General features: G+C 48.1%; 8 protein-coding genes across 8 annotated transcripts; 4 read left to right on the forward strand and 4 right to left on the reverse strand.

Annotated features, from left to right (window-relative positions):
* Positions 1–901: 901 nt before the first annotated feature.
* On the reverse strand, positions 902–1,558 carry FIESC28_09402 (uncharacterized protein; the record flags this gene model as incomplete). Its single annotated transcript, XM_031163538.1, has 5 exons — positions 902–929; positions 981–1,043; positions 1,099–1,159; positions 1,212–1,276; positions 1,335–1,558. The coding sequence occupies 5 exons, from the start codon at positions 1,556–1,558 to the stop codon at positions 902–904; spliced, it is 441 nt and encodes a 146-aa protein (XP_031012351.1).
* Positions 1,559–5,340: 3,782 nt separating this feature from the next.
* Positions 5,341–7,201, forward strand: FIESC28_09403 (uncharacterized protein; the record flags this gene model as incomplete). Its single annotated transcript, XM_031163539.1, has 2 exons — positions 5,341–6,257; positions 6,307–7,201. 2 exons carry the CDS (start codon positions 5,341–5,343, stop codon positions 7,199–7,201), a joined length of 1,812 nt encoding a protein of 603 aa, XP_031012352.1.
* A 230-nt stretch (positions 7,202–7,431) lies between these two features.
* FIESC28_09404 (uncharacterized protein) lies at positions 7,432–8,079 on the reverse strand (the record flags this gene model as incomplete). The annotated part of the gene is made up of 1 exon (XM_031163540.1): positions 7,432–8,079. The coding sequence occupies one exon, from the start codon at positions 8,077–8,079 to the stop codon at positions 7,432–7,434; it is 648 nt and encodes a 215-aa protein (XP_031012353.1).
* A 1,166-nt stretch (positions 8,080–9,245) lies between these two features.
* On the forward strand, positions 9,246–10,813 carry FIESC28_09405 (uncharacterized protein; the record flags this gene model as incomplete). Its single annotated transcript, XM_031163541.1, has 3 exons — positions 9,246–9,532; positions 9,585–9,786; positions 9,836–10,813. 3 exons carry the CDS (start codon positions 9,246–9,248, stop codon positions 10,811–10,813), a joined length of 1,467 nt encoding a protein of 488 aa, XP_031012354.1.
* A 216-nt stretch (positions 10,814–11,029) lies between these two features.
* FIESC28_09406 (uncharacterized protein) lies at positions 11,030–11,940 on the reverse strand (the record flags this gene model as incomplete). Its single annotated transcript, XM_031163542.1, has 3 exons — positions 11,030–11,539; positions 11,598–11,626; positions 11,682–11,940. 3 exons carry the CDS (start codon positions 11,938–11,940, stop codon positions 11,030–11,032), a joined length of 798 nt encoding a protein of 265 aa, XP_031012355.1.
* A 1,070-nt stretch (positions 11,941–13,010) lies between these two features.
* On the forward strand, positions 13,011–15,325 carry FIESC28_09407 (uncharacterized protein; the record flags this gene model as incomplete). Its single annotated transcript, XM_031163543.1, has 3 exons — positions 13,011–13,035; positions 13,082–13,809; positions 13,862–15,325. The coding sequence occupies 3 exons, from the start codon at positions 13,011–13,013 to the stop codon at positions 15,323–15,325; spliced, it is 2,217 nt and encodes a 738-aa protein (XP_031012356.1).
* A 1,789-nt stretch (positions 15,326–17,114) lies between these two features.
* On the forward strand, positions 17,115–18,161 carry FIESC28_09408 (uncharacterized protein; the record flags this gene model as incomplete). Its single annotated transcript, XM_031163544.1, has 1 exon — positions 17,115–18,161. The coding sequence occupies one exon, from the start codon at positions 17,115–17,117 to the stop codon at positions 18,159–18,161; it is 1,047 nt and encodes a 348-aa protein (XP_031012357.1).
* Positions 18,162–18,894: 733 nt separating this feature from the next.
* FIESC28_09409 (uncharacterized protein) lies at positions 18,895–20,849 on the reverse strand (the record flags this gene model as incomplete). The annotated part of the gene is made up of 3 exons (XM_031163545.1): positions 18,895–19,919; positions 19,976–20,187; positions 20,242–20,849. 3 exons carry the CDS (start codon positions 20,847–20,849, stop codon positions 18,895–18,897), a joined length of 1,845 nt encoding a protein of 614 aa, XP_031012358.1.
* Between the last annotated feature and the right edge of the window lie 787 nt (positions 20,850–21,636).

A 21,636-nucleotide genomic window follows, 5' to 3' on the forward strand; every position in this document is an offset into this window, starting at 1 on the left:
GTTTTGATCTTTGGGGAAATAAAAGACTGTTTCTTAATATTCATCACCGCCTTCAGTCAGTAACAATCAGCCATTTCAGCCCGCGTCTATCACTATCAGCAGTGGGAGGTACCTAAGGTAAGCTTGGCTGTGGCACAGCACCCCCACATTAGCAGCAGAGTCGGCGGTGCCAGGGAGCTTCGATTACCCCTCCGTCAGGGTGTCAGAAGAATTGGTCGTCTTTAAGAGAACAGCTTTTCTGTCATCTACCCGCCCCTCCAGCTATGACTGTCGTAAAGTCGGAACTTCCATTGAATTCTATCACCAGAAGCAGTACAGTATGATCAAACCAAACCCTTGTACCTGAGGCCTTAGCGCTAAGGAAGTTAACATGATGAATACACAAGGTGGCCATTCACCGATCTAGCTCGACATCAAGGTACGCGGGCCTGACGAGATGCAGGTCCCTGCCTCATGCCATCATAAGATCCGACAGCGGGGTCAATCGCGCGGGGCAGATTTGAAGTCGACGTGATGCTACAGCTATAAGACCTTTTCATAACTCAACGTTTTAGCTCTTATTGAATGTGTACATCTTGTATAACCACTTTTGCTCAATGGAGTTTACAGCTAGAATCTTGAGCCACCCAAAACAAATAGCCACGTCGATGCAGACAATCACTAGCACAAGAAAGTTTCAATGATCATTATACTTTTATTCTTTTCATCATCTACCTAGGGAACGATCGCAATGCATGATTGCAAGAAAGTCATTACGTTCAGACACTACATGGCTGTAGGGGTATAGTGAACAGTAGGTTAATCTTTGGAAGGTCTTGTTGAACTTCGTCGGTTAGGACGAGCTCGTCAAAGCCTGATGTTCCGGGATCGATCGATAGGTGACGGGAGTTAAAGAATGCATTTACTGGATCTTCTTGAGCTCGACATCGCTATTGACGAAGTTAGGATCAATGTGTGTAGATGCAAGACTCGCGACTTACAAGATAAGAGTGGAGTTAGGGGGAATGGCACCGGGGAAGCCTGGAGCACCGTAGCCGTAGTCACTGCATGAATCGTTAGCAATGTGATACGAGGTAAAAGGCTACAAGGCGTACGTACGGAGTGATGGTGAGAGTAGCCTTCTCGCCGAGCTTCATATCGACGACACCCTCGTCCCAGCCTACATCAGAGGTTAGCCAATGGTCTGATAAAGTGCGGTGTGAGAAACATACCCTTGATAACCTTGCCAACACCAATGGGAACAACGAAGTCACCACGGCCGACGGAGCTATCGAACCTTGAGAAAGAAAAAGGTCAGTCGCTGGTATGGCGTTTTAAAGCACGGATGAGCTTACTGTGTGCCCTTAGAACCGTCGGCGTTTGCGAGCCAGCCAGTGTACTCCATGGTGACCTTCTGGCCCTTGACGGGAGAAGGACCATTGCCCTCGCTGATGATCTTCTTATCAACACCCATTGTTACTTGTGTGAAGGAAAAGTTGCGAGGTTGAATGAAAAACGGGTTAATTCGAGTGGTGATGCGAGTAGCTCGAGGAATGGATGCAAGAGAGAAAGGGCGCATGATGAAAGAGGAGACAGGCGTGGAGCTTTATACTACAGGAGCGAGGCAACGTCAGGCAAGGTAAAGCAAGGTAGAGCAGGAGCAGAGGACAATGCAGTGACAGTGAGTGATTCAGTACAGTAGCAGCCCGAACAATGGGAATTCTCTTCTCGAGCTCCCCCTGTCCGTATGATCCAATGGCTTCATAGCTCGGCTAAGCTCTTTCAATTGGATCTCAGGGTCGAAATGGCGGGGCAAGCAGATCGACGGCGGGGCAATGGCAAACTAAAATGGCGAACATTGCCAATCAAAACGCCTCTTGACTCCACTGGGCGTGACGATTGGGGGGACCTGGAAGCTCACGGAATTCAGGGCAGTCGACGAGGTACCTCGCAGTGGAAAGATACCTCGTCCTCTCCAACGGTTTCCTATAATTGCGACATACATGCGGCACATGGAACAGGAACACGTGTAGAAGGAATAAGCATCATATGTCATCTCACCTGTGGCTTTTGCAAACATCTCATTCTGCTGTCGTGATTGCTCGGCTGTTGTAACAAGTCGACAACCCCGAGCAACCCCGACTTAAGCCGGACCAGTATTGTACCTTGCACTAAAAGTACATTCCTCAAGACAACAACCGCGCAGTAAATTGAGTACCGCTCTGTAGAGGTACATTGGCATCATCATCCGCCTCAAGCGACACGAGTGACTTCTTGGTCCCAACAAAGCTCATGACACGACGGGATAGACCAGAGTTGTACAGTGCTGTACAAGGCCAAGCCAAGCAAGATGAAACGAGGCGGTGTCGACTATTACAAAGCGTCTGTTTCCATCGGTCAAGCCGTCTCTAGGTACTAAGCTACCGGGACTAAGGTTTGGCAGGTATGGGTATGTGGATGATTAGCTGAGTTTCTCTTCAAATAACAGGCTTCCAGTTTTTATGAGACATGAATGTTCATGCCTTTCGGGGCCTGAAGGCTGTTTACAACGTTTATATTCGAAGTAGACGTGCTTTCTGACCCATTTTCGATGAGACTGTCCTTTGATGCGAGAATCCAAACTCAAATGCGACTTCAACCGTAATGCTTAGCGAAACACCATTGATTCCGTTCTTTATTGAGACTCAATGTAAACGGTTTGGCACAATGGGAGATTTGACATGAAAATTGGCTGCATAATCAAGGTGATATTCGAAACCGAGCTTGCCATTGTTCTTGTTTAGGGTAGGCATATTGGTAAGAAAGCACTATCAGTAACAATGTATTGAAGGTGGTATGCTGTTGAGAAGCTCCATTGATTCTAGATTTACCTATAGGTCAAGGAAAAAATTATATTAATATGGAACATCTTCAAGTTTGGAGAGCTTTGAGCCTGTCTCCTTGATGGATGAGTCCTTACTAACAGTTTGGGTTTAGCTACGAGTAACTCAACGCCAGTCTCAACGGAACTTCAGGAGGTTCTATTTAAGTTTTTCGAAGGTCAGTTATCAAGTCGTACAGGTCATTCAAGATGTTTAAAGTCTCGATAGTGAACTGTTTGATATACTTGATGCCCAGTAGACCCACGCAGATTCTGAACGCCTTGTCGAATATCCTCGACAAGCAATGCAACGAGTTATAAAGGCTCCTTTTTCTACAAGAGTTATTTGTGTTAGATAAGGTGATGTATCTGACAATCATCATCTGATAGATAAAAAAAAAAGTTTGAGAGTATGGAGGGTGTTTCGATTCCGGCGCCATATCTTGCATTCCCTTCATGTCGTAGTATATATTCTATGTGCCTTAGGCACGAAAGCCTGCAGGACATCAATATCCAAGTTCTGCGGACTTTGTTAAAAGGGAAGCTGCTTTATTACTCCTGCCAATCTGAAACCATGTCGATGTACAGGGTATCTCTAATGTAATCGAAAGATTGACCCAAGATGGATGCAAACATTCAACTTGAACCGACTGGTGAAGATAATTTCAACGCTGTCGATAACCATCAGTGAATACCGCCCTAGTCAATGGAATTTCAAGCATATAACGTCGGAACAATACAAGACTCAACGCTGTGATGTCCACGTCTCACTAACCACTCGCCAAGAGATATGCGAATGGGTTCACTTGACTTCGACACGGAAGCCCTCAACCCTGTTCTAGTCGAGGCAGCTCGAACTTCGCGACAACAGTTCGACGAAGCTCTGTGACTGGCCATGAGAAGCCAAGAGGAAAGGACCGCATTGAGCACTCGGCCGGACCACGTCAATGCTGGCTGGCTGAGTCGCAGCCCCATGGGGCTTACAGCACGCTATCGTGGTCAACTCTCAAGCTGATGCCCAGACTTTTCTGTATACCTCGGTAAACAAGCGGCTGGGCGGCCTCTTCTCTGCTTTACAAACTGTGACAACTGGCTTCCTTGAACCGTTAGCTGCTTGTTGCTTTAGACCATGGATAGCCAGATTTGACTCTGTCACTACCATATGTTATCCAGAAAGAGAGAGTTGGGGATTATTGATGCCGATAAACATCTAGAGGAAGGATTCTCATTTGTTGTCCCGTAAAGCGGGACGCTGCGGATATAACAGATGATTTTGAGGCGTAGATTAAACACAGCCCCTGAAAGGACTCGGCTGATTCCTTTGCTCGTAAAATAGAGTTGATATGCCATCCACCTGAACGGGTCTAGTGAATGCTTGTCAAAAGTTTGTGCATGTTGTCAAATAATTTGACAAGACGTATAAATTACTAGACGAGACTAAGTCTATCTATCCGAAGTTGCATGGCTGAGGATCCGAGCTTTGATATGGACCGAGATGATCATGCAAGGCAGTCTTGGTGTTGAGTTGTTAGGGTAACAAACCTACGCCAAGTGCTTGGAAGAGAGTACAAGTGAATTGTGATGTCAAGTGTTTATGACAGAATGAATATCAAAGTCAAGGAAGTAGAAGTTGATATTATTTATTATGGAGAGTAACATGAAACTGGTCACCTATGTCGATCATAAAATATCCGCGTAAGATCAACTCAAGTTTGCGATGCCGCATGCCGGGATCACTAACAAATCGATCAGGGTCTCCCCTAAAAGGTGGACTTCTACAAGGCGTTTCACTGTGGAGCGGCACTGATATCCGCTAAAGCCCAGCCCTTGGCGCAGCAAATGCCGCCATATCCGTGAGAGCCTCCCAGTACTTCCCTGCCGGAAGCTCGAAAATGACGTCAGAAAACAGATAAAACGATGGTACTTTAATGACTTGGCTGAAAGAGCTTGCGACGCTTTTATTGCCAAGAGTTTTTTCTCTTTATGATTGTGGATAGACCAAGACCGAGTCTCACTTGTGATGTATTGTCGCGAGATTGGCCATGGTGTTGAAAATTGAAATATAAGCCACCTGCCGCCAAAAGACTAGGTAGGTCGTAATTTCCAGTAAAAATAACCAAAGTACGGATAAGGCAAGTCCAGACCTTCAAAAGCGCAAGCACAGGTCAAGTCCAGGTCCGTCTAAGTCAACTACCGGCCTTAGGTGCAGCTTCGGTTGCGACGGCGCTTACACACCACCTGCACATCACGCCCCGAGGACCCTTACGAGCCAGCCTCATTCGGGCTTCTTATTATTAACCGATTGTCGAAAGTAACCCTACTTCTCTTTCCTCTCTCTTCTTTTTAATCGCAAGAGTATTCCTCGGATGCGAGAACCACCTGTTTGTTCTCTCCAAGTGACCCTGCGTCCTGTATAAGCAGAATACCCTCTGGCGCAAACTGGTCGATCACTCACAAGCGCAAACTTCTTTCGCATTCCTCAACAGAAACAAGGGTCCAAGATGAGCGCTCCAATCAGCTCCAACGGCAACGGCCAAGCCAACGGTCAAAATGCCGCGACGACAGGAACACAAAACGGCAACGGAGTTGCACCACAACAGAAGAACAAGAAGAATGGAATTATACATCCAAACGGTCATCATGCGATTAAACGCCCAAACAAGATCGGAACTGGTCTTATAGATCGCGTAAACCAAATTAAAAAAGGACCACCCGGCGGCTTCGATCCGACCCCTCTTCCCGATGCGCCCCAAGGCTATACAATTCGATTTATCTTTCATGGCGCTTCCAATCTTGCGCCTGCTGACTTTGTCACCATCTCTTCTGATCCTTACCTCCATGCGACCTTGAAAGGCACTCAGCCAAAGCGTCATAAGGAGGACCCAGACCTTACTCACCGGACAAGAACTCTGAGAAAGACCACCGAGCCACAATGGGACGATGAATGGGTCGTTGCGAATGTGCCACCGACTGGCTTCACTCTCAAGTGTCGATTGTATGATGAAGATTTTCCCGATCACGACGATAGACTGGGCAACGTTACCATCAAAGTGCCCAGACTATCCGAGGACTGGCAGGGAATCCCTCCTCCTGGCCGTGTCTATGAGGCCAAGAAGCGAGTTATGAGCAAGAGAGCTTACGCAACAAAAGTTGTCACCAATATGGTCAACCACAGTATGCACATGACTCCTACACTCCGCGTTAGTATGGAGCTTCTCGGGCCCTCAGCTCCGCCCTTTGCACAAATGCATACAATCGGACCAACAACATGGATCCAGCACTTCAGTCCCCTGATCGGCAGAATCGCTGGCGTCAAGGTCAACACTAATTCCGACGATGACGCTCGAACCGACGAAGAAGAAGAACAGGTAGCTCAGAATGGAGATAAGAAGAGCAAGAGTAAGACTCAGAAATACGAGTATGTACTTCATCAATCTCTTGGACGAAATATACTAACAGCGAGACAGTTTCCAAGCAAATGAGATGCAACTCCAAGGCCCGGTACCCCCCAAGTTATATCACCGGTTTGTCGAGTTCAGACCCATCATCGCGTCGATCTACTCATCTGCGGGCTTGCGCGGTACGATTCTGAACAAGGCGTTACACGGCCAGCACCGCCGTATCTACAGTTTCAATGCATCGACCGCTTACGGCGACTTCAAGGCCTGTACCCAAGAGGCTGCGATGCAATTCCTGAAGCTTGTTCACTTCGATGAGGGCGGCCGTATTTTTACTTACGTTTTGACTTTGGATGGCATGTTCAGATTCACAGAGACTGGAAAGGAGTTTGGTATCGACATGTTGAGCAAGCACACTATGCATTCAGACGTGGAAACATATATTGCCTGCTCTGGTGAATTCTTTGTTCGACGACTTCACCATCCTACCGGCTCAGATGATATCCACCCGCACCAAAAGACACATCCGACGCAAGAAATTTCTGGTGGTCCGCCTAGAGAGCAGCCTCCTGATGATCCTTCATACTATCAGTTGATCATCGATAACGATTCTGGAACGTATCGACCTGACAAGTCGACTTTGCCCTACCTGAAGGATTTCCTCGAGAACAACTTCCCTGGATTGGGTATCGTGGCAATGCATTGGGAAGACGAGGAGCTGAAAGAGTTGAAGGAAAAGCAGCACAAGGTGAAGGAGAACGAGGGCAGAGTGGTCAACATGGTCCTGAACAGGAGCCAGAGCAGCATAAGCTCCGCCGAGAGTGAGCTAGATGAACGGCAACAAGGGCGCAAGAGTAAGCGACAGGCAGCTTATGAAGTATTGGAGGACCCACACACCTTTAAAGACGCTGTCAAATCGGTCGTTCCTGGTCTGAACAAGGAGAACGGCGAGAGTTCTAAGTAATTGATTTATGATTAACGGCCGAGAAAAGGTTATGGGATGGCTCATTGAACGGACTGGCCTGTTCATGGCGAAAGGATACCTGTATGGATTTCATATACCACTTTTGCTTTAGTAGTTTTGTGTTCCCTGATACCTTGGTTTATTTCGAATGTATTTTATTGCCTCTGGTCTCGATAATTCTACTCTAATTCATCCTGCCTCTCAACGATCGCATCATGATGCTCGACGTTTTAAAGACTTGGCTTCAGTGCTACCCACTTACTTGAGCAACTCGCCAGCACTTCTCCATGCTCGTCCTTCATCTCACTTCTAACTTTCGTCTTGCGACCGTCAATCTCCTCTGCAACAGCTGTGATATAGAGAACACTATTTGTTGGGACAGGCTTTAGAAACTTGACGTCTATGCCACCTGTCACACTGGACGTCTTGAAAGCTCTCGCATCTTTTCCCAAAGCCCTATTCAGATCAAAGATGGTGCCCATAGACTCATCAAAAAGGGCCGCCACCATGCCGCCGTGAACAACACCAGGATATCCGCTCAGACCTTCACCCACCGACACTAACACAACAATCTCAGTGATGTTATGCGATGGATCCTTAGCAACCTTGATACTCGGCGCATGGAAGTAGCTGATAAAATGATTCAAGCTGCGAGATTCATTGAGCGTCTTGCCAAAAAGTTGGTCATGCGCAGACGACTGAGGATTACGACATGATGGGACGAATGGGATCGTATCTGGAGCACACAGCAGACCTGCAGTCCAAGGATGCGAAGCAAAGAAGGAAAGTTCTGAGGCGAACAGATCAGGCGGCGCATTTTCTGGCGTAATTTCAAGCGCTGGGCAAATGATTGAGTTGGTGTAAGGGGGAAATGCCATGCTGGCTGATGAGAAGGCGTTGATAGGTGAGAATGAGAGGTTGGTATTGACGGGGCGGCCGAAGCGGCTTTGATCTCGGACCCGAGAGAGCGGGGCCGGTCGAGGGATCCAGAGACTGGGCAATGCAGTGGAGGTTCGGAGTCTGAGTCTCGGGAGTCTAAGGCAGTGCATCATATGAGACAATTGGTCAAGAGTTGTAAAGTTAACGTGGTAAAGGCATGAGTGATAAGAGAGGGTTTGCGCCTTGTTTAGGGAGTTTGATCGACATTGGATCAAGGATGGGAAGCCGAGGTACTTTGGACAACGGAGGCTTGGCCGATTTGGGGTGAAGAAAGGTAAAATAGGACACTCCTATTGGACGGCGTACACTAATTCATCTTCAATACATGGAACCCAGCTACTTTGACAGCATAACTCTAAGAATGCAATATGATAATTGAGTTTGTGTTTTGCTTTGTTTCACAGTTCAAGTGCCATGTGCTTACCATGTTGCAGTTTAATGTTGGGTAAAAACGGTTGCCTTTGCTGCCTGGAGCAACCACTGTAAGTGAACCTAGCCATTGATGCCACTATGAACCTATGTTAGCTAACTCAGTCTTGAATGACTGTATAGCGAATTCCCAATCACAGTGACAATTAATAAGTCAACTTTGAATCGGACCATCTGGTCTTGGTTTGTGTTGCTTTGTAACTCGGTGCTTGTCACGCCTCGGCAAACATTGAGTGAGTTCAAACATAGACTGTATGTGTACGGCAAATAGGTGATAGAAAACTCAACAATGTAAGGCAAAAGGAACTATGAAGGTAAGTATTTTCTGAGTATGTGCGTACAAGTTGAACTGTTGCTCCAATACATGTAGTCTCCTCAGGTCGTAGTGAATCACCAAACATTAAGGAAGCAAGCCACAAATACTGCAAGCTGCCACTGATGGCACCTGCCAACTCTATCGCACATCCCGACAGGAAGGCGCTCCTTCCATAATCAGACGCAAAGTGAAGTGACTGTATCGCAGCCTTGAGCTTCCCCTCCCTCTCCTCCCCCTCTTTCGTTCCTTCCTCGGTTTTCGTTCGCGTTCACTCGCGTAGCGTGCGTATCTGTCGCTCCTCACCTCTGCATCGCCAACCTCAACTTCGACACCGAAGCGTTGGATTTGCAAATCGTCAAGATGGAGCACATGGGCAGACATCCACGAGGGTACTCTCTGTCGCCTGATCATATCAACGTTCTTATCACCATCGAACGAGTTGGTGCCGGCTGCTCTATGGTAGCTATTGTTCTTTTGTTGTTGAGTTTCACCTTGTTCAAGAAGCTTCGAACCACTCCCAATCTTTTCATTGTATTCGCATCTATTGCAAATGCGGGTGCCAGTGTGGCATCTATGATCGGATATGATGGCCTGCAAGCAGGAGAGGACTCAAGCTTGTGCCAGGCTCAGGCCTTTATCTTTGAATGGTATTACTCTTATGTTCTTGTTTAAATAAGTTACTGACACGATCTCTTACAGGTTCATGCAGTCCGATCCTTGGTGGTCTCTTGCAATGGCAATCAATGTGTTCCTTGTTTTTTTTTGCAATGCGGACCCAAGAATGTTTCGCAAGTATGCTTGGTTTTACTGCATCATCTGCTTTGGTGGGCCGATGATCCCAGCCATTGTGCTGATTTCAATCCGCAACTCGCCCAAGGGTCTCATGTATGGAGACGCTGCAGTAAGTAGTCAATCATCCAAATTACTCTTCGCAAGCTGACAGATGCAAGCTGTGGTGCTGGATCGGAAGCGACTGGAGTCTTGTTCGCCTCTACGCCTACTACATCCCTATCTGGATATTTTCCTTCCTCTCTATCATGATCTATGTTGCGGTCGGATACCGGGTATTTCATGCTCGAAACGTGCTCAAGCATATGGTGGTGGATGGGATGAAGGTTGAAAGAAGTGACAGCATCCCTTACTCGAGTAGCGAGCACCGAGGCTCCTCCGAAGCGGTAGCCTTTCCCCATGGTACCAGTGAGGCAAGCGATACTGACTCTTATCATCAGAACCTCACGGGCCGACAGGAGATTTACGGCACCGTCGTCACAGAAGTTCAAATCACACGAGAGGAGCCAAGACAGGGGACAAGCCATGGAATCGCCCTGCCTGCTGCAGCTCATACTGGTTCCAGTCCCCCACGCATCCAGTCTTGGGTTCTGCCTGGTTCTTTTGAGCAACTCGAACGCACTACTTCTGGAAGGGCTCAGCGATTCGAAACAGTTTGCACGTCCGACAGCGCCCCTCAGGAATCTTCCACTTTGATGACTCGACTTCGCGCTATCAAATCTAACGCCTCCCTAAAGCTCAAGCGACTCGACCCTGTCAAGATGGCATACCTACGCACCAGTTTCATCTTCGGTTTTGCAGTATTGATTACCTGGATCCCGAGCTCAATCAACCGCCTGTACAGCCTGACGCATCACGACGACATCAGTTTCGGTTTGAGCGTGGCCAGTGGATGTGTACTGCCACTCCAAGGTTTCTGGAACACTCTGATCTACTTTACGACCAGCTGGAAGGTGTTCTGCGAGGAGGTTCGCACAGCCAAATCGAAGTGGTTCGAACGGTCCGAAGAAAGTACAGATGGGATCCGCCTTAACAGTCGACTTGGAACTTACAAAGGAGACTATCGCGATACCTTTGAGCGAACTCGACAAGTCCGCGCCGGCTCCACCGAAGACGGTGAGAAGTCCATGACAGAATAATCCGTATGAAAAAATTTATTGGAACCCGGAGACGGCATATTTTATGTGTACATGTAGGGCCAGAGATGTTGTGGAATACATTATGAGAAAGACAGAGAACTGGGCATTGTTAGGCATTTAAAAGCATATCACATCAGCCAGTTATAAATCTGAGACTATTCCATTATACGTTTCTTCATTGCATATCTTCGTGATGATGTGAGGATTCATGATATCTTAAGCTTTGTAAACGGCCTCGCCTTCAGCTGCATCAACACCTTGTTTGACAACCCTATCGACAGCAGCAGGAATATCCTCGTCACCGTCAAGAAGATCGTACCAGCCATTCTTGATACCATCGGCGGCAAGAAGATGCGAAGCAACTTCAGCGACAGCCTCTCGGCTAATGCCGTCTTGGGACGAGACATGCTTGGTCTTGCCTAGCTCAACCTTGGTAGCGGGCTTATCGTTTAGAGTTCCAGGTCGGAGGTTGATACCGATGAGACTAGGGCTCTTCTTGGAGACCTTGTAAAGAACTTCGTCGGCCTCAATCTTGGCCTTGTAGTAGTTGGCGAGAACGCCATTGTTGACCTTCTCATGGAAGTCTTCCCACTCACCCTTGGGCCACCATGGGGCACCAGCGCGACGTGAGCCAAGGTATGAAACGAGAAGGAACTTGGTGATGCTGGGGACTGCAGCTGCAGCGTGGACGAAGTGAACGGCGGCATCTCGGTCCACCTTGAAAGTCTGGATGGAGTTAGTGGATGAGCTGATTTGAAGAGGGATGAGACTGTTAGCGGCATACCTTTTCAGGGCCACCTTTGCCTCCAGCACCTATAAGATATTAGAGTGAGTTCAATAGTAGGTTTGTATGGTTGTTTTGACGTACCGGCACTCCAAGCAATGTAATCGGGCTGAACCTCGCTCAAGACTCCAAGAGCCTTGTCTCGCGAGTCGATGTCCTCAATGCTTCTCACGAGAACATTAAGTTTACCGGGGAGCCCAGCTCCAAGCTGCTCAATGGTGGGTTTCTGCTCTTCACTTCGGATAACGCTGGTGACAGTCCACGAGCGCTTAAGAAGGAGGGGAGTCAAAAGCTGGGAGACCTTGCCGTGGCCGCCGAGAAGAAGGACGTGGTGAGAGGCCATATTGTGTATAAGTAAGATAATCAAGCGCTGTTAGATGAATGGGGATTGATAGCTTGGTACGGATGATATGACAGCTCTGAAGATCAATTGATTTATATGAATTTTTATCGTCACAGATTGAACGAGGACTTATGTTCTGTCTCTATTTCTATTTCAAACCTTCAGAACGAGGTATGACGACATTCGTGACAAAGTGGGGCAATTACTAATGTTGAAAGGATAACGGCATTTGATTGATGTAGGGATCTCAAAAAATAGAGTTGACGATATCTTGGTGGTTTTGCTCGCCATCAAGGTGAATCTTGTTGATCATGTCTTCTCGGAGTGCCTTGGTAAATACTGGGGTTGTGATGTCAGATTAGATATGGTGTTAGTGGTGTATTGGACTACATACGAACTAAGAGCGTGACCAGTCACCACATTATAGCTCGATAGTATGAGAATAGCCTTCTATTAGTTTGAATTATCATACTCTTATATCATGATACCTGGCAATAAGGAATATCGGTGCTTTGGGCCACATACCCGCAGCTTATACCAGAGCAACACACATAGCCTGCGCCCTTGTAAGCAGTCAATGTCACTCGCTTACCCTGTCATGGTCAAGCTTGATCTTCAAAGGTAAGATCTTGTGAGAAAGGGTGTTCACTATGGCCAATAAACCATGCAAAGTTGATTGAAAACAGACAGATTCGCATTTTGATGGCTTCAAGGGCTTAGTCAGCGGACGAGTCGCTGTAAGAATCTCGGGAGTTGCGGAGCTGCCATGAACTAAACCGTTTACGGGCTGAACACTCATTGGATGTCTTTGCTCACTGCTTGTTGTATATCAGTTCAAGACTCGCCCTTGCCTGCTGACGTTGGGTTGCTGGCATTTGGCAAATCTGAATTTTGAAGGAAGCTTTCTGTGTTGCCTGGTACTTCTCGGTGACTAGCAAAGCTTGCCCATCTCAACTCTCCTGCTACAAATCGCTCAACCCTGTCTCGACTCATCGTGAAAGTTAGCTTTGGACAGGGATTGAGTCCTTCCTTGTATGAGTATCTCCAAGTATCTCTTTGGTGCAGGAAAAATGGCTAAGACAGTCTGTATTGTTGGTGAGTTGCGCCTTGTTATGCTGGGTATTCAAGCTGACTCTTGCAGGTGCTGGTCCCTCTGGACTTGTTGCAGCCAAGACCTTGTTACACAACACTGCCCCTGGCGAATTCAAGGTCACTATCTTTGATGCTCAGAAAGATATTGGCGGCCTATGGCCTACGTCCAAGACGGACAATGGACGTCAAGTCCATCCCTTCATGTGGTCGAACCAAAGTAGACATACGATGCAGTTCAGTGAGCTTGCCTGGGAGGACCGCGACCCTCAGCTTCCGCAGGGTTGGATGGTTGGAAAATACCTTCAGAGATACCTTGAACGCTTCTTGACGAACAACACCGATTTTGAGCTTAAGCTTGGCACGCGCGTTGAAAGCGCACAGCGTCCGCAGGGATCAGCTAATGGCTGGGCCGTCAGTGTCAAGTCAGAGGCTGGCACCGAGACTAAGAACTTTGACTACCTCTTGGTGGCTTCTGGCTTCTTTGGCAAGCCCATCATACCCGAGAGTCTGAAAAAAGAGACTGATATCCCTGTCATTCACAGCAGTCATTACAGGGATATCGCGAATCTTCTCGGTAAAGGCCGATCTGGTGGTGGCAAGATTCTTGTCGTCGGAGGACAAATGTCTGGTGTTGAGATCACAGGAACCATCGGCGCGCATCTTTCATCGGAAACCAACTCGCCTGAGCAATCAAAGGTCGTCGATGTCGAGAAATACAGTGTTCATCATGTCATTCAGAGGCCGATATGGGTGTTTCCTCTCTACACAAGCCCCAAAGTAAGACACTATCAGAAGTCTTTGTTTTGGTCAATCACTAATATGCATCTAGCCTACAAACAAAGCCGCGCCGTTTCTGCCTCTAGACTTCTCATCTTACAACCTCAATAACCGACCCAGACCTCTGACCAACACACAAGGGCATATCCCCGAAGAAACGGCAAAGACAGTGCATAGCATCTATAAGGGCGTTCTTGGCACTGATCAGTCTGAATTCTCTCCTTTACTCAAGACCGATGGCACAAATGACAGCAAACAACCCTACCTCGCCGTCAGCGAATGGTATACCGATTTTGTTCGATCCGGATTGATTACATTGTCAAATGGCAAGGTCGAAGGTCTCGACGGCTCTACAGCAACATTGTCCGATGGTACGAAAATCGAAAATGTTGCAGCTGTAGTAGTAGCAACTGGGTTCGACCCTTCACCCTGCATAAGCTATCTCACAGACGACGTTCTCCAGACACTAAATTTCTCCCCAAAGCATATCGATCAGCCTATTGCTCTAGCTTTCCACGGAACTCACCACCCAGAAGTCCCTGATCTGGGCTTTGTTGGATTCTACCGATCACCATACTGGGGTGTCATGCAAATGCAAGCTCGATTCGTGGCAGCTTTATGGTCCGACAGTGTGTCGCCAGGGCGTGAATCGGAGGTTTTTAAGAACAAGCTTGCCGACGACGTTTCTATCCAGCGAACCCTCGACCTGCGAAATGACCCTCGTGTGTCACAATTCCCAATGGGAGACTACCCTTACCTCGTGAACGAGATGGCAGAAGCACTTGGGTTAGAGATTCGCGAGCCTCTTACGCCACCAGTTCCTAATCTACCACACAACGACCTCCCGCTGGACATGCTCACGCCAGCACGGTACTCAAACCCCAACGATGATCAAGAGTCGAAGGATGCGGCAACAAAATCGCTAGAGCAGACACGCAAAGATGCGACTGACGGCCTTACAACTTCAAGATTTGTGGCCCACGCTGTATTCCGCAGCCTCCTCGGCACGTGGAAGCTGGAGCGCGATCTCATCAGCAAACTACCATCTCACCCAAGTGGCCACTTCAGTGGTACCGCGCAATTCCTCCTCCGCGAGAAAACAACCGATGGTTTACGATGTGCCGGAAACCCCAGCGAAGACTCTACGGACGGTGAAGGTCTGGGTATGGAATATCTCTACATTGAAGAAGGCGAGTTCAAGACAGCTCAAGGCTTTGGTTTCAAAGCCACACGTCGCTACGTCTGGCGCTACGATGAGCTCAAGGACGTGCTGAGTGTATGGTTTGCTAAGCCGGAGGATCTAAAGCGTGCAGACTACCTCTTCCACGAGATTGAGTTTGCAAAAACGACAGAGAAGGGATGGGCGGCCAAGGCGGGGCATTTGTGTATTGACGATTACTACGATGTCAAGTACAACTTTGCGTTCCAGGCTGTGAACTTGAAGGAGTGGATGATTGAGTATACGGTTAAGGGACCTAAGAAGGACTATACCATTACCGGAACTTATACTCGATAAAACCTCTGTCTATGAGCGGAACGTAAAGCAGATAGAATAAAAATACAGGGGAATTGGATGGTCGTGATGCATCTCCGCGGCAGGATCGGACAGAAGGCGGACCGGGCCGATGTTTGAACTTTCCCCACAGGTCAAAAGCGAGATGCAAGATGGGAACCAGATTCGATCTACCTGGGTAGTATTTCCTGCATCCGCGGAACCAGTCCTTTGGGTTTTGATGCTAGCAAGGTCAGATCATCTGCAGGCACTCTATAATTGCGGCTCCGAACCTGCAGTCCGCAGCGACTTCCTGGTGTAAATCAGCGAATCTAAAACTGCCTGACGGGTGCTTTGATTTCGGTCTAAAAGAGATGTAAACGATAATGTGCGATGTTACTGACGAACAGTAGCAGTATCATCTATCACACAGGTGAGAAAAGGAGAGCGACCTTTCTGGAATATAGTATAAGAGATACGACGATGAAATTCATGACAAAGCCTCATTTAGTATGATGACATCTCTGAGGATTTTAGGGAAGTGAAGTTACAGCAATATATATCTTTAGATTTTGGCCTGATAGTATATCATGGCCAGTCATCGACTTTATAGACCACCAAATGTTTGTCAATAGCCTATGTATCTCATGTGTTATGCTTCCTCTAAGAAGTATTAAGCTCCAATAACAGACGAGATGTACAAAAGGCCAAATAGGAAAATTGTATAAATATCCCTCTACACATCGAGACTCTCATAATATTAGGACGCACCACCTCTCCCCAGATGGCTTGATACGGGATGAACAAGCCGTATTCGCGAACCTGACAAAACACCTTTGGTTGTCATCGAGATGGGAAACAAAAGTCTGATGATTTAGCGATCAGGCCATTTCGTAGGGGGACTGGGGTTCTGCATCCCTTGTCCCTTGCATATCGGCCGATGTACGGGCCCGGGTGGGGCATTTTGACCCCGGAACCCCGGACACGGACACCGAACGATTCTGGGGAGTTGCTTTCCATGATTCTGGGAATTTTAAAATTGAGGGAACGATGAGTCAGATACTCTCGGCTGATTGGCGAGCGCGGGGTACATTGGAGAATTTTATGCTGTACGGAGATGTTTATATGCCGTTGAAAGCTGCCTCGTAGTGTCGTCAGCAACAACCCATAGAGACAGGAATGCGTTTCCTAAGAAACGCCAATGAACAAAAAACCCAAAATAATCATTTTCGAGTTCCATCATTCGTTGGAGGCCAACTCAATTGTCAGCTTTCAAGTTGCCCCCTCTCCTTAAAAAGACGCACAAACATGCTTGGCATTCAAGCTATGGATATGATATGGTCTGATTTTTGATGGCACATGCTGACGACACCGCTGTTATTGGCAAGAGTATAGAGAATATTGGTGGTAAATGCGTTGTAGATTGATAGTCTATGGCCTCCTTTTTCGTCGTATGCTGTGTGGCTGTGTCTGTCTGAGAAATGGCTCCATTCTCTTTTGTCTCTGTAGCAAGGAGGAGCATGTCAAATAAAGTCTGATTTGATGTAAATTTAAAGTATATTTATACTCAAGATGAGCCTTCCCGTTGTGGAGAATGCCTAGACAACTCTAATGCACCTTCCAAGCTTACATCCCAGCGTCCCTTCAGAGACCCCGCGCAATTAAGGAAAGAGCTGAACGTCGCACAAAAATACTCCTTCCAGGTTCTTATATTCGACCTTGTCTGCCTTGACCTTGCATTCTTACATTCTGCACCCCTTCTACTTATTCCATTCATACTCTTCGTTTCATACCTACTTTCAATCATCTCAACATGAAGCTCGCCGTATTCAGCACCAAGCCCTACGACAAAAAGTACTTGACGTCCGTTCTCGACGCCAAGCATGCTGCCTCGGGCATTGAGCTCGTCTTCCACGAGTTCGCTCTCAACGAGGATACTGTCTCTCTGGTCGAAGGAGCCGATGCCATCTGCGTGTTTGTCAACGATATTGTCAATGACAATGTCATTTCAGCTCTGTCAGAATTTGGCGTAAAGGCTATTTTGCTGCGTTGCGCAGGCTTCAACAACGTTGACCTCGACGCCGCCCAACGTCTCCGCATAATGGTCGCCAACGTTCCTTCTTATTCCCCCGAAGCTGTCGCTGAATTCGCCGTTGCTCTCATCCAGACTCTCAACCGAAAGACCCACCGCGCTTATAATCGCGTTCGTGAGGGTAACTTTGCCCTCGATGGTCTTCTTGGAAAGACTCTCCATGGAAAGACCGTCGGCATTGTGGGTGTCGGAAAGATTGGTCTTGCCACTGCTCGCATCATGAAGGGCTTCGGCTGCAAACTGCTCGCCTACGATCCCTTCCCTTCTCCCGCCTTCGATGAGTATGGCGAGTACAAGGATCTCGAGGACCTTTTGCCCCAGTGCGATATTGTCAGTCTGCATTGCCCACTTATGGAGCAAACACGGCACATCATCAACCGCGAAACTCTGGCTCTCATGAAGCCGGGCGCTATGTTGGTCAACACCTCACGAGGTGGTCTGCTCGACACCGAAGCTGTCATCCATGCACTCAAGACGAACCATATTGGTGGTCTTGCCCTTGATGTGTATGAGGCAGAAGGAGAGCTCTTCTACAACGACCACTCCTCCACAATCATTCAAGACGATAAGCTCATGCGTCTCATGACCTTTCCCAATGTGGTAGTTTGTGGCCACCAGGCCTTCTTCACCGAGGAGGCTCTTACCGAAATCGCCGAATGCACCCTTGGCAACCTCGAGGAGTGGATAGAAACCAAGACGGCAAAGAACTCATTGACTAAGGACCTTAAGCTGCGACGTCGTGAGTCACTGCCCGTCCGTGCCATCTAAACTCGGCCTTGTCGCTTTTCGAGATCCTGCTCTTCGTGGCAGCGATGTCTGAGGAACGAATGGTGAATATCCGATACTCGAGCCTCTGGTCGCACTGCTTAGACAGAGCTCTCTACGGACCTGCGCTTATTGCTTTTTGCCATCATCTAAGGCTTAGTATGATGACCTAGTGTTAGCGGGAGATAAGAGAGACGGGCCCTTACCATGTGGTTCACCCACCAAGTGGACCTTGAAGAATCTGATGCGACCCATCTCATCACCGAAGTGCGCCGGCGCAAATCAAGGTCGCACGAACTTCTCCTTATCCCCTGAAATTCCCGTTTCTATGGACCCCGGCTGTGGTAGCTGCGTCATGTTTTCGTTTCATGGGTTTTCGTGCGCTTCGGGTTTAGGTTTTCATGAAAAGGGTGAAGGAATATTGTGTTAGAGCTGCTACCGTCAGTAACGTTCAGTTTGGCAGGACAAGGCATGCTTCACAGAGGGCACATAATAGAGGCATCGATAATGTATTGTTTTCAATAAAACAGCCCTAAATTCAATGGGTATTATGCTAAATATCCAAGTACACTCTAATGCTTTTCCATGCATATCCACCCATATGCAGGTCCTGTCCAAATATTATTACCATCGAATCTCTCTCTAGCCGTCATCACGTCTAAGTCCGGGTCTATTTTTGCAGTGACATAGTCCATCAAGGACAACATAATAGGAAAGCTGAATTGTTTTGATCAACTTAAGGGTTGCTGACGTAGCTTCGAGCGCGGCGCAAGTCCTCGTCCTCAGAATCGTCGCGAACCTGATTGCCCGCGCTGTTGCGGCTCTTGGCTTTCTCGATATCATCGACACTCTCATCCTCGCCAGCGTAAGCGTACTTGCTGCGCTCACGAATCTTGGCACCGTACTGCCAGAACAGGAAGGGAATAGCACAGCATGCAAGTCCGAGGAAGGCCAGAAGAGTAGAGGCCCACTGGTCACCGAGACGTTCGTACATCTGCTCAGTGAATAGGACAACAGCGGCACCCCAGAAACTTCGAATACAAGTCTTTGCTGCAAGGGCAGAAGCGGCTTGGTGCTGGTAGGAATCGACGAGGTAGTTGTTGGCAGAGTTGTAGAGGAAGATGAAACCGAAACCGACAGGGAAACCACCCATAGCAGGACCAGCCCAGGAGAGATTCTCGTAAGAAGTCCATGCGAAGATGAAAAGACCGATGGGAATGCACCAGCATGAGATCATCATGGGAATCAGACGGACCTCAGCGGGAGGATGACCATTGTGCTTCTTGACCAACTTGAGGTAATGCTGGTTGACAAATGGCGCACAGAAGGCAGACATGATAACACCGACTGCAATGGGAATGAACATAAGACCAGTCTTTCCAGCAGAGTATCCTTTGCCCTTCTGGTAAATGATGGGATAAGCGACGAAGAACATGTACAGAAGGCCGTAGAGGACACTCATATACAGAGAAATGAGGAACACAATGAGTTCGCCAAAGAGGAGCTGGAAAGGTCGGATAAGGAAGATTCTAAGACGTTCAGAGATGGGACGCAAATCGAGTTCCTGCTCAGTGACATGGTCGGTCTCGCCAGTCTCGGCTCGGAGCTTGCGGGCGCGACGGGAGAGGATAGTAGGGGCGTAAGTCTCGGGGACGGTGAAGGTGATGAGAATCCAGACGATGAAGGCGAGGATGAGTTGGATCCAGTAGAGCCAGCGCCAGCCAGCAGCGTCAGAGAGGAAACCACCAACGAGGGGACCAACTGTAAGAGGTATTAGCATGAATATGTATAGTATGAGGATGCTTGAGTTTACTTACTGGCAGGACCGATGAAGGGAGCAGCAGAGAATGCAGCCATGGGAACACCACGCTCCTCATTCTTCCACAGATCGGCAAGTGTACCACCGACGAGAGTCATCGGCGCAGAGAAGGCAATTCCACCAATGGCACGGCAGACGAGAAGAGTCTCGATGTTGGTGGCCACAGCGCAAGGAATAATGAAGATGAAGGCAACGAACAGAGTAGATCCGCTGTATTCTGTTAGTAACACTCTTTATAGTACCAAAGCTGAGGGTAAAACTTACTAGATGATTCTTCGTCCGTAAATCTCAGACAAAGGCGCAAAAGCCATAGGTCCAACACCGAAACCAACAACAAACAAACTGATACTCGCAAGGGCAAGCTCTTCGCTCACATGAAGATCCTTCGTCACACCCGCAATATCAGCAGTGATGACAGACGAACAGAAGGCAACAACAAAGCAAGTCAGCGCAACACACATAGTGCACCACCACTTGAACGCTTTGCTCCAATTCTTAGGGTTTCCTTGGTCTCCTGGCGTAAAGGCAACGAGCTTGTAGCGACGCTCGGTTCCAGGCTCATGGTTTGTGGACTTGCGAGCGATCTCTTCGGGTTGCACAGGACCGGGGATGGCACCGCCTGGGACTTCGACGCGGTACTCATCGAGGTTGGCGTTTGCGCTGAGGGTACGGTAGGGGAGGTCGATGTCGAGATCTGGATCGCGGTGTTCCTTTTGAGAGCCGTCTCTTGAGTGACAGTGGCTGTGAGAGAGGGGGCGGCGGACGCGGGACATTGCGCTTTGGTGGGTGTTTATGGGAGCAAATGTTGCTTCATCTCCGCGGTTTTCGTTATCGAGGGTTGTTGAGGATCGATTTGTGTTTGGTTGATCCATGATGAATAGACAGAGTATTCAACTCTAGGTATTAATTAAGAAAGAAGATATGACAGACAAAAAGTAAAGATGAGAAGCAAGCTAATGTCTCATTCAAGATGTTCAACCCAGTATAATTCCACAAACAAGGACGAGGGGGCCAAGCCCACCTCTATATACTACTCTCTTCATTTCCTGACCCAAAGAATTCTCGCCGAAGTAGTAAAAGAGAATTACTCCACTTGATATCGCCGCACCCGAATTCCGGGTCTGCACCGTGGAAAGTGGATACCGCCACCCGGACCTCAAAGATCCACCTCTGCGGATGCGGCTACGAACCGTGCGGCTCCATCCGATATCAATAAGCACAGAAGCCAGACAAGATAAACAAGACAGCCAAGCATAACCAGACATCAGCACAGGACAGGGGTTGTGATCAAGTCAATGGGGATACTTCGGTATTGAACTGCAGTGTAGTGTAGTATTATCGATTCATCTGTGCTTCTTTGATCAGGGGACATACTACCATCCTATGCTGTCAATCCTTGTCCCCTTGGGAGCCTCATTATCAGCTGCATGTTTTTCTCCTTTTTCCTCTCGCATGCTTTTCCTTCCCCTAGCTTATCTTGATTCAACTCTGCTTAGCATACACTTACACCGATCTTACGCTAGTCCTCGGTCTGCATGAGTCGAAGTAAAGATCTTTACGGGCGTCTCTGAGTCTCCACCTCGGACCCGATGTGGATCTGCTCTCTCTCTCTACAGTTATCGCCCGGTCATCGGAAGCTGGGCCCTGGGCTGAACTTCA

Source organism: Fusarium coffeatum, assembly GCF_003316985.1.
Source record: "Fusarium coffeatum strain FIESC_28 chromosome Unknown BRIP53273_contig_241, whole genome shotgun sequence".
In the NCBI taxonomy this organism is placed as follows: domain Eukaryota; kingdom Fungi; phylum Ascomycota; class Sordariomycetes; order Hypocreales; family Nectriaceae; genus Fusarium; species Fusarium coffeatum.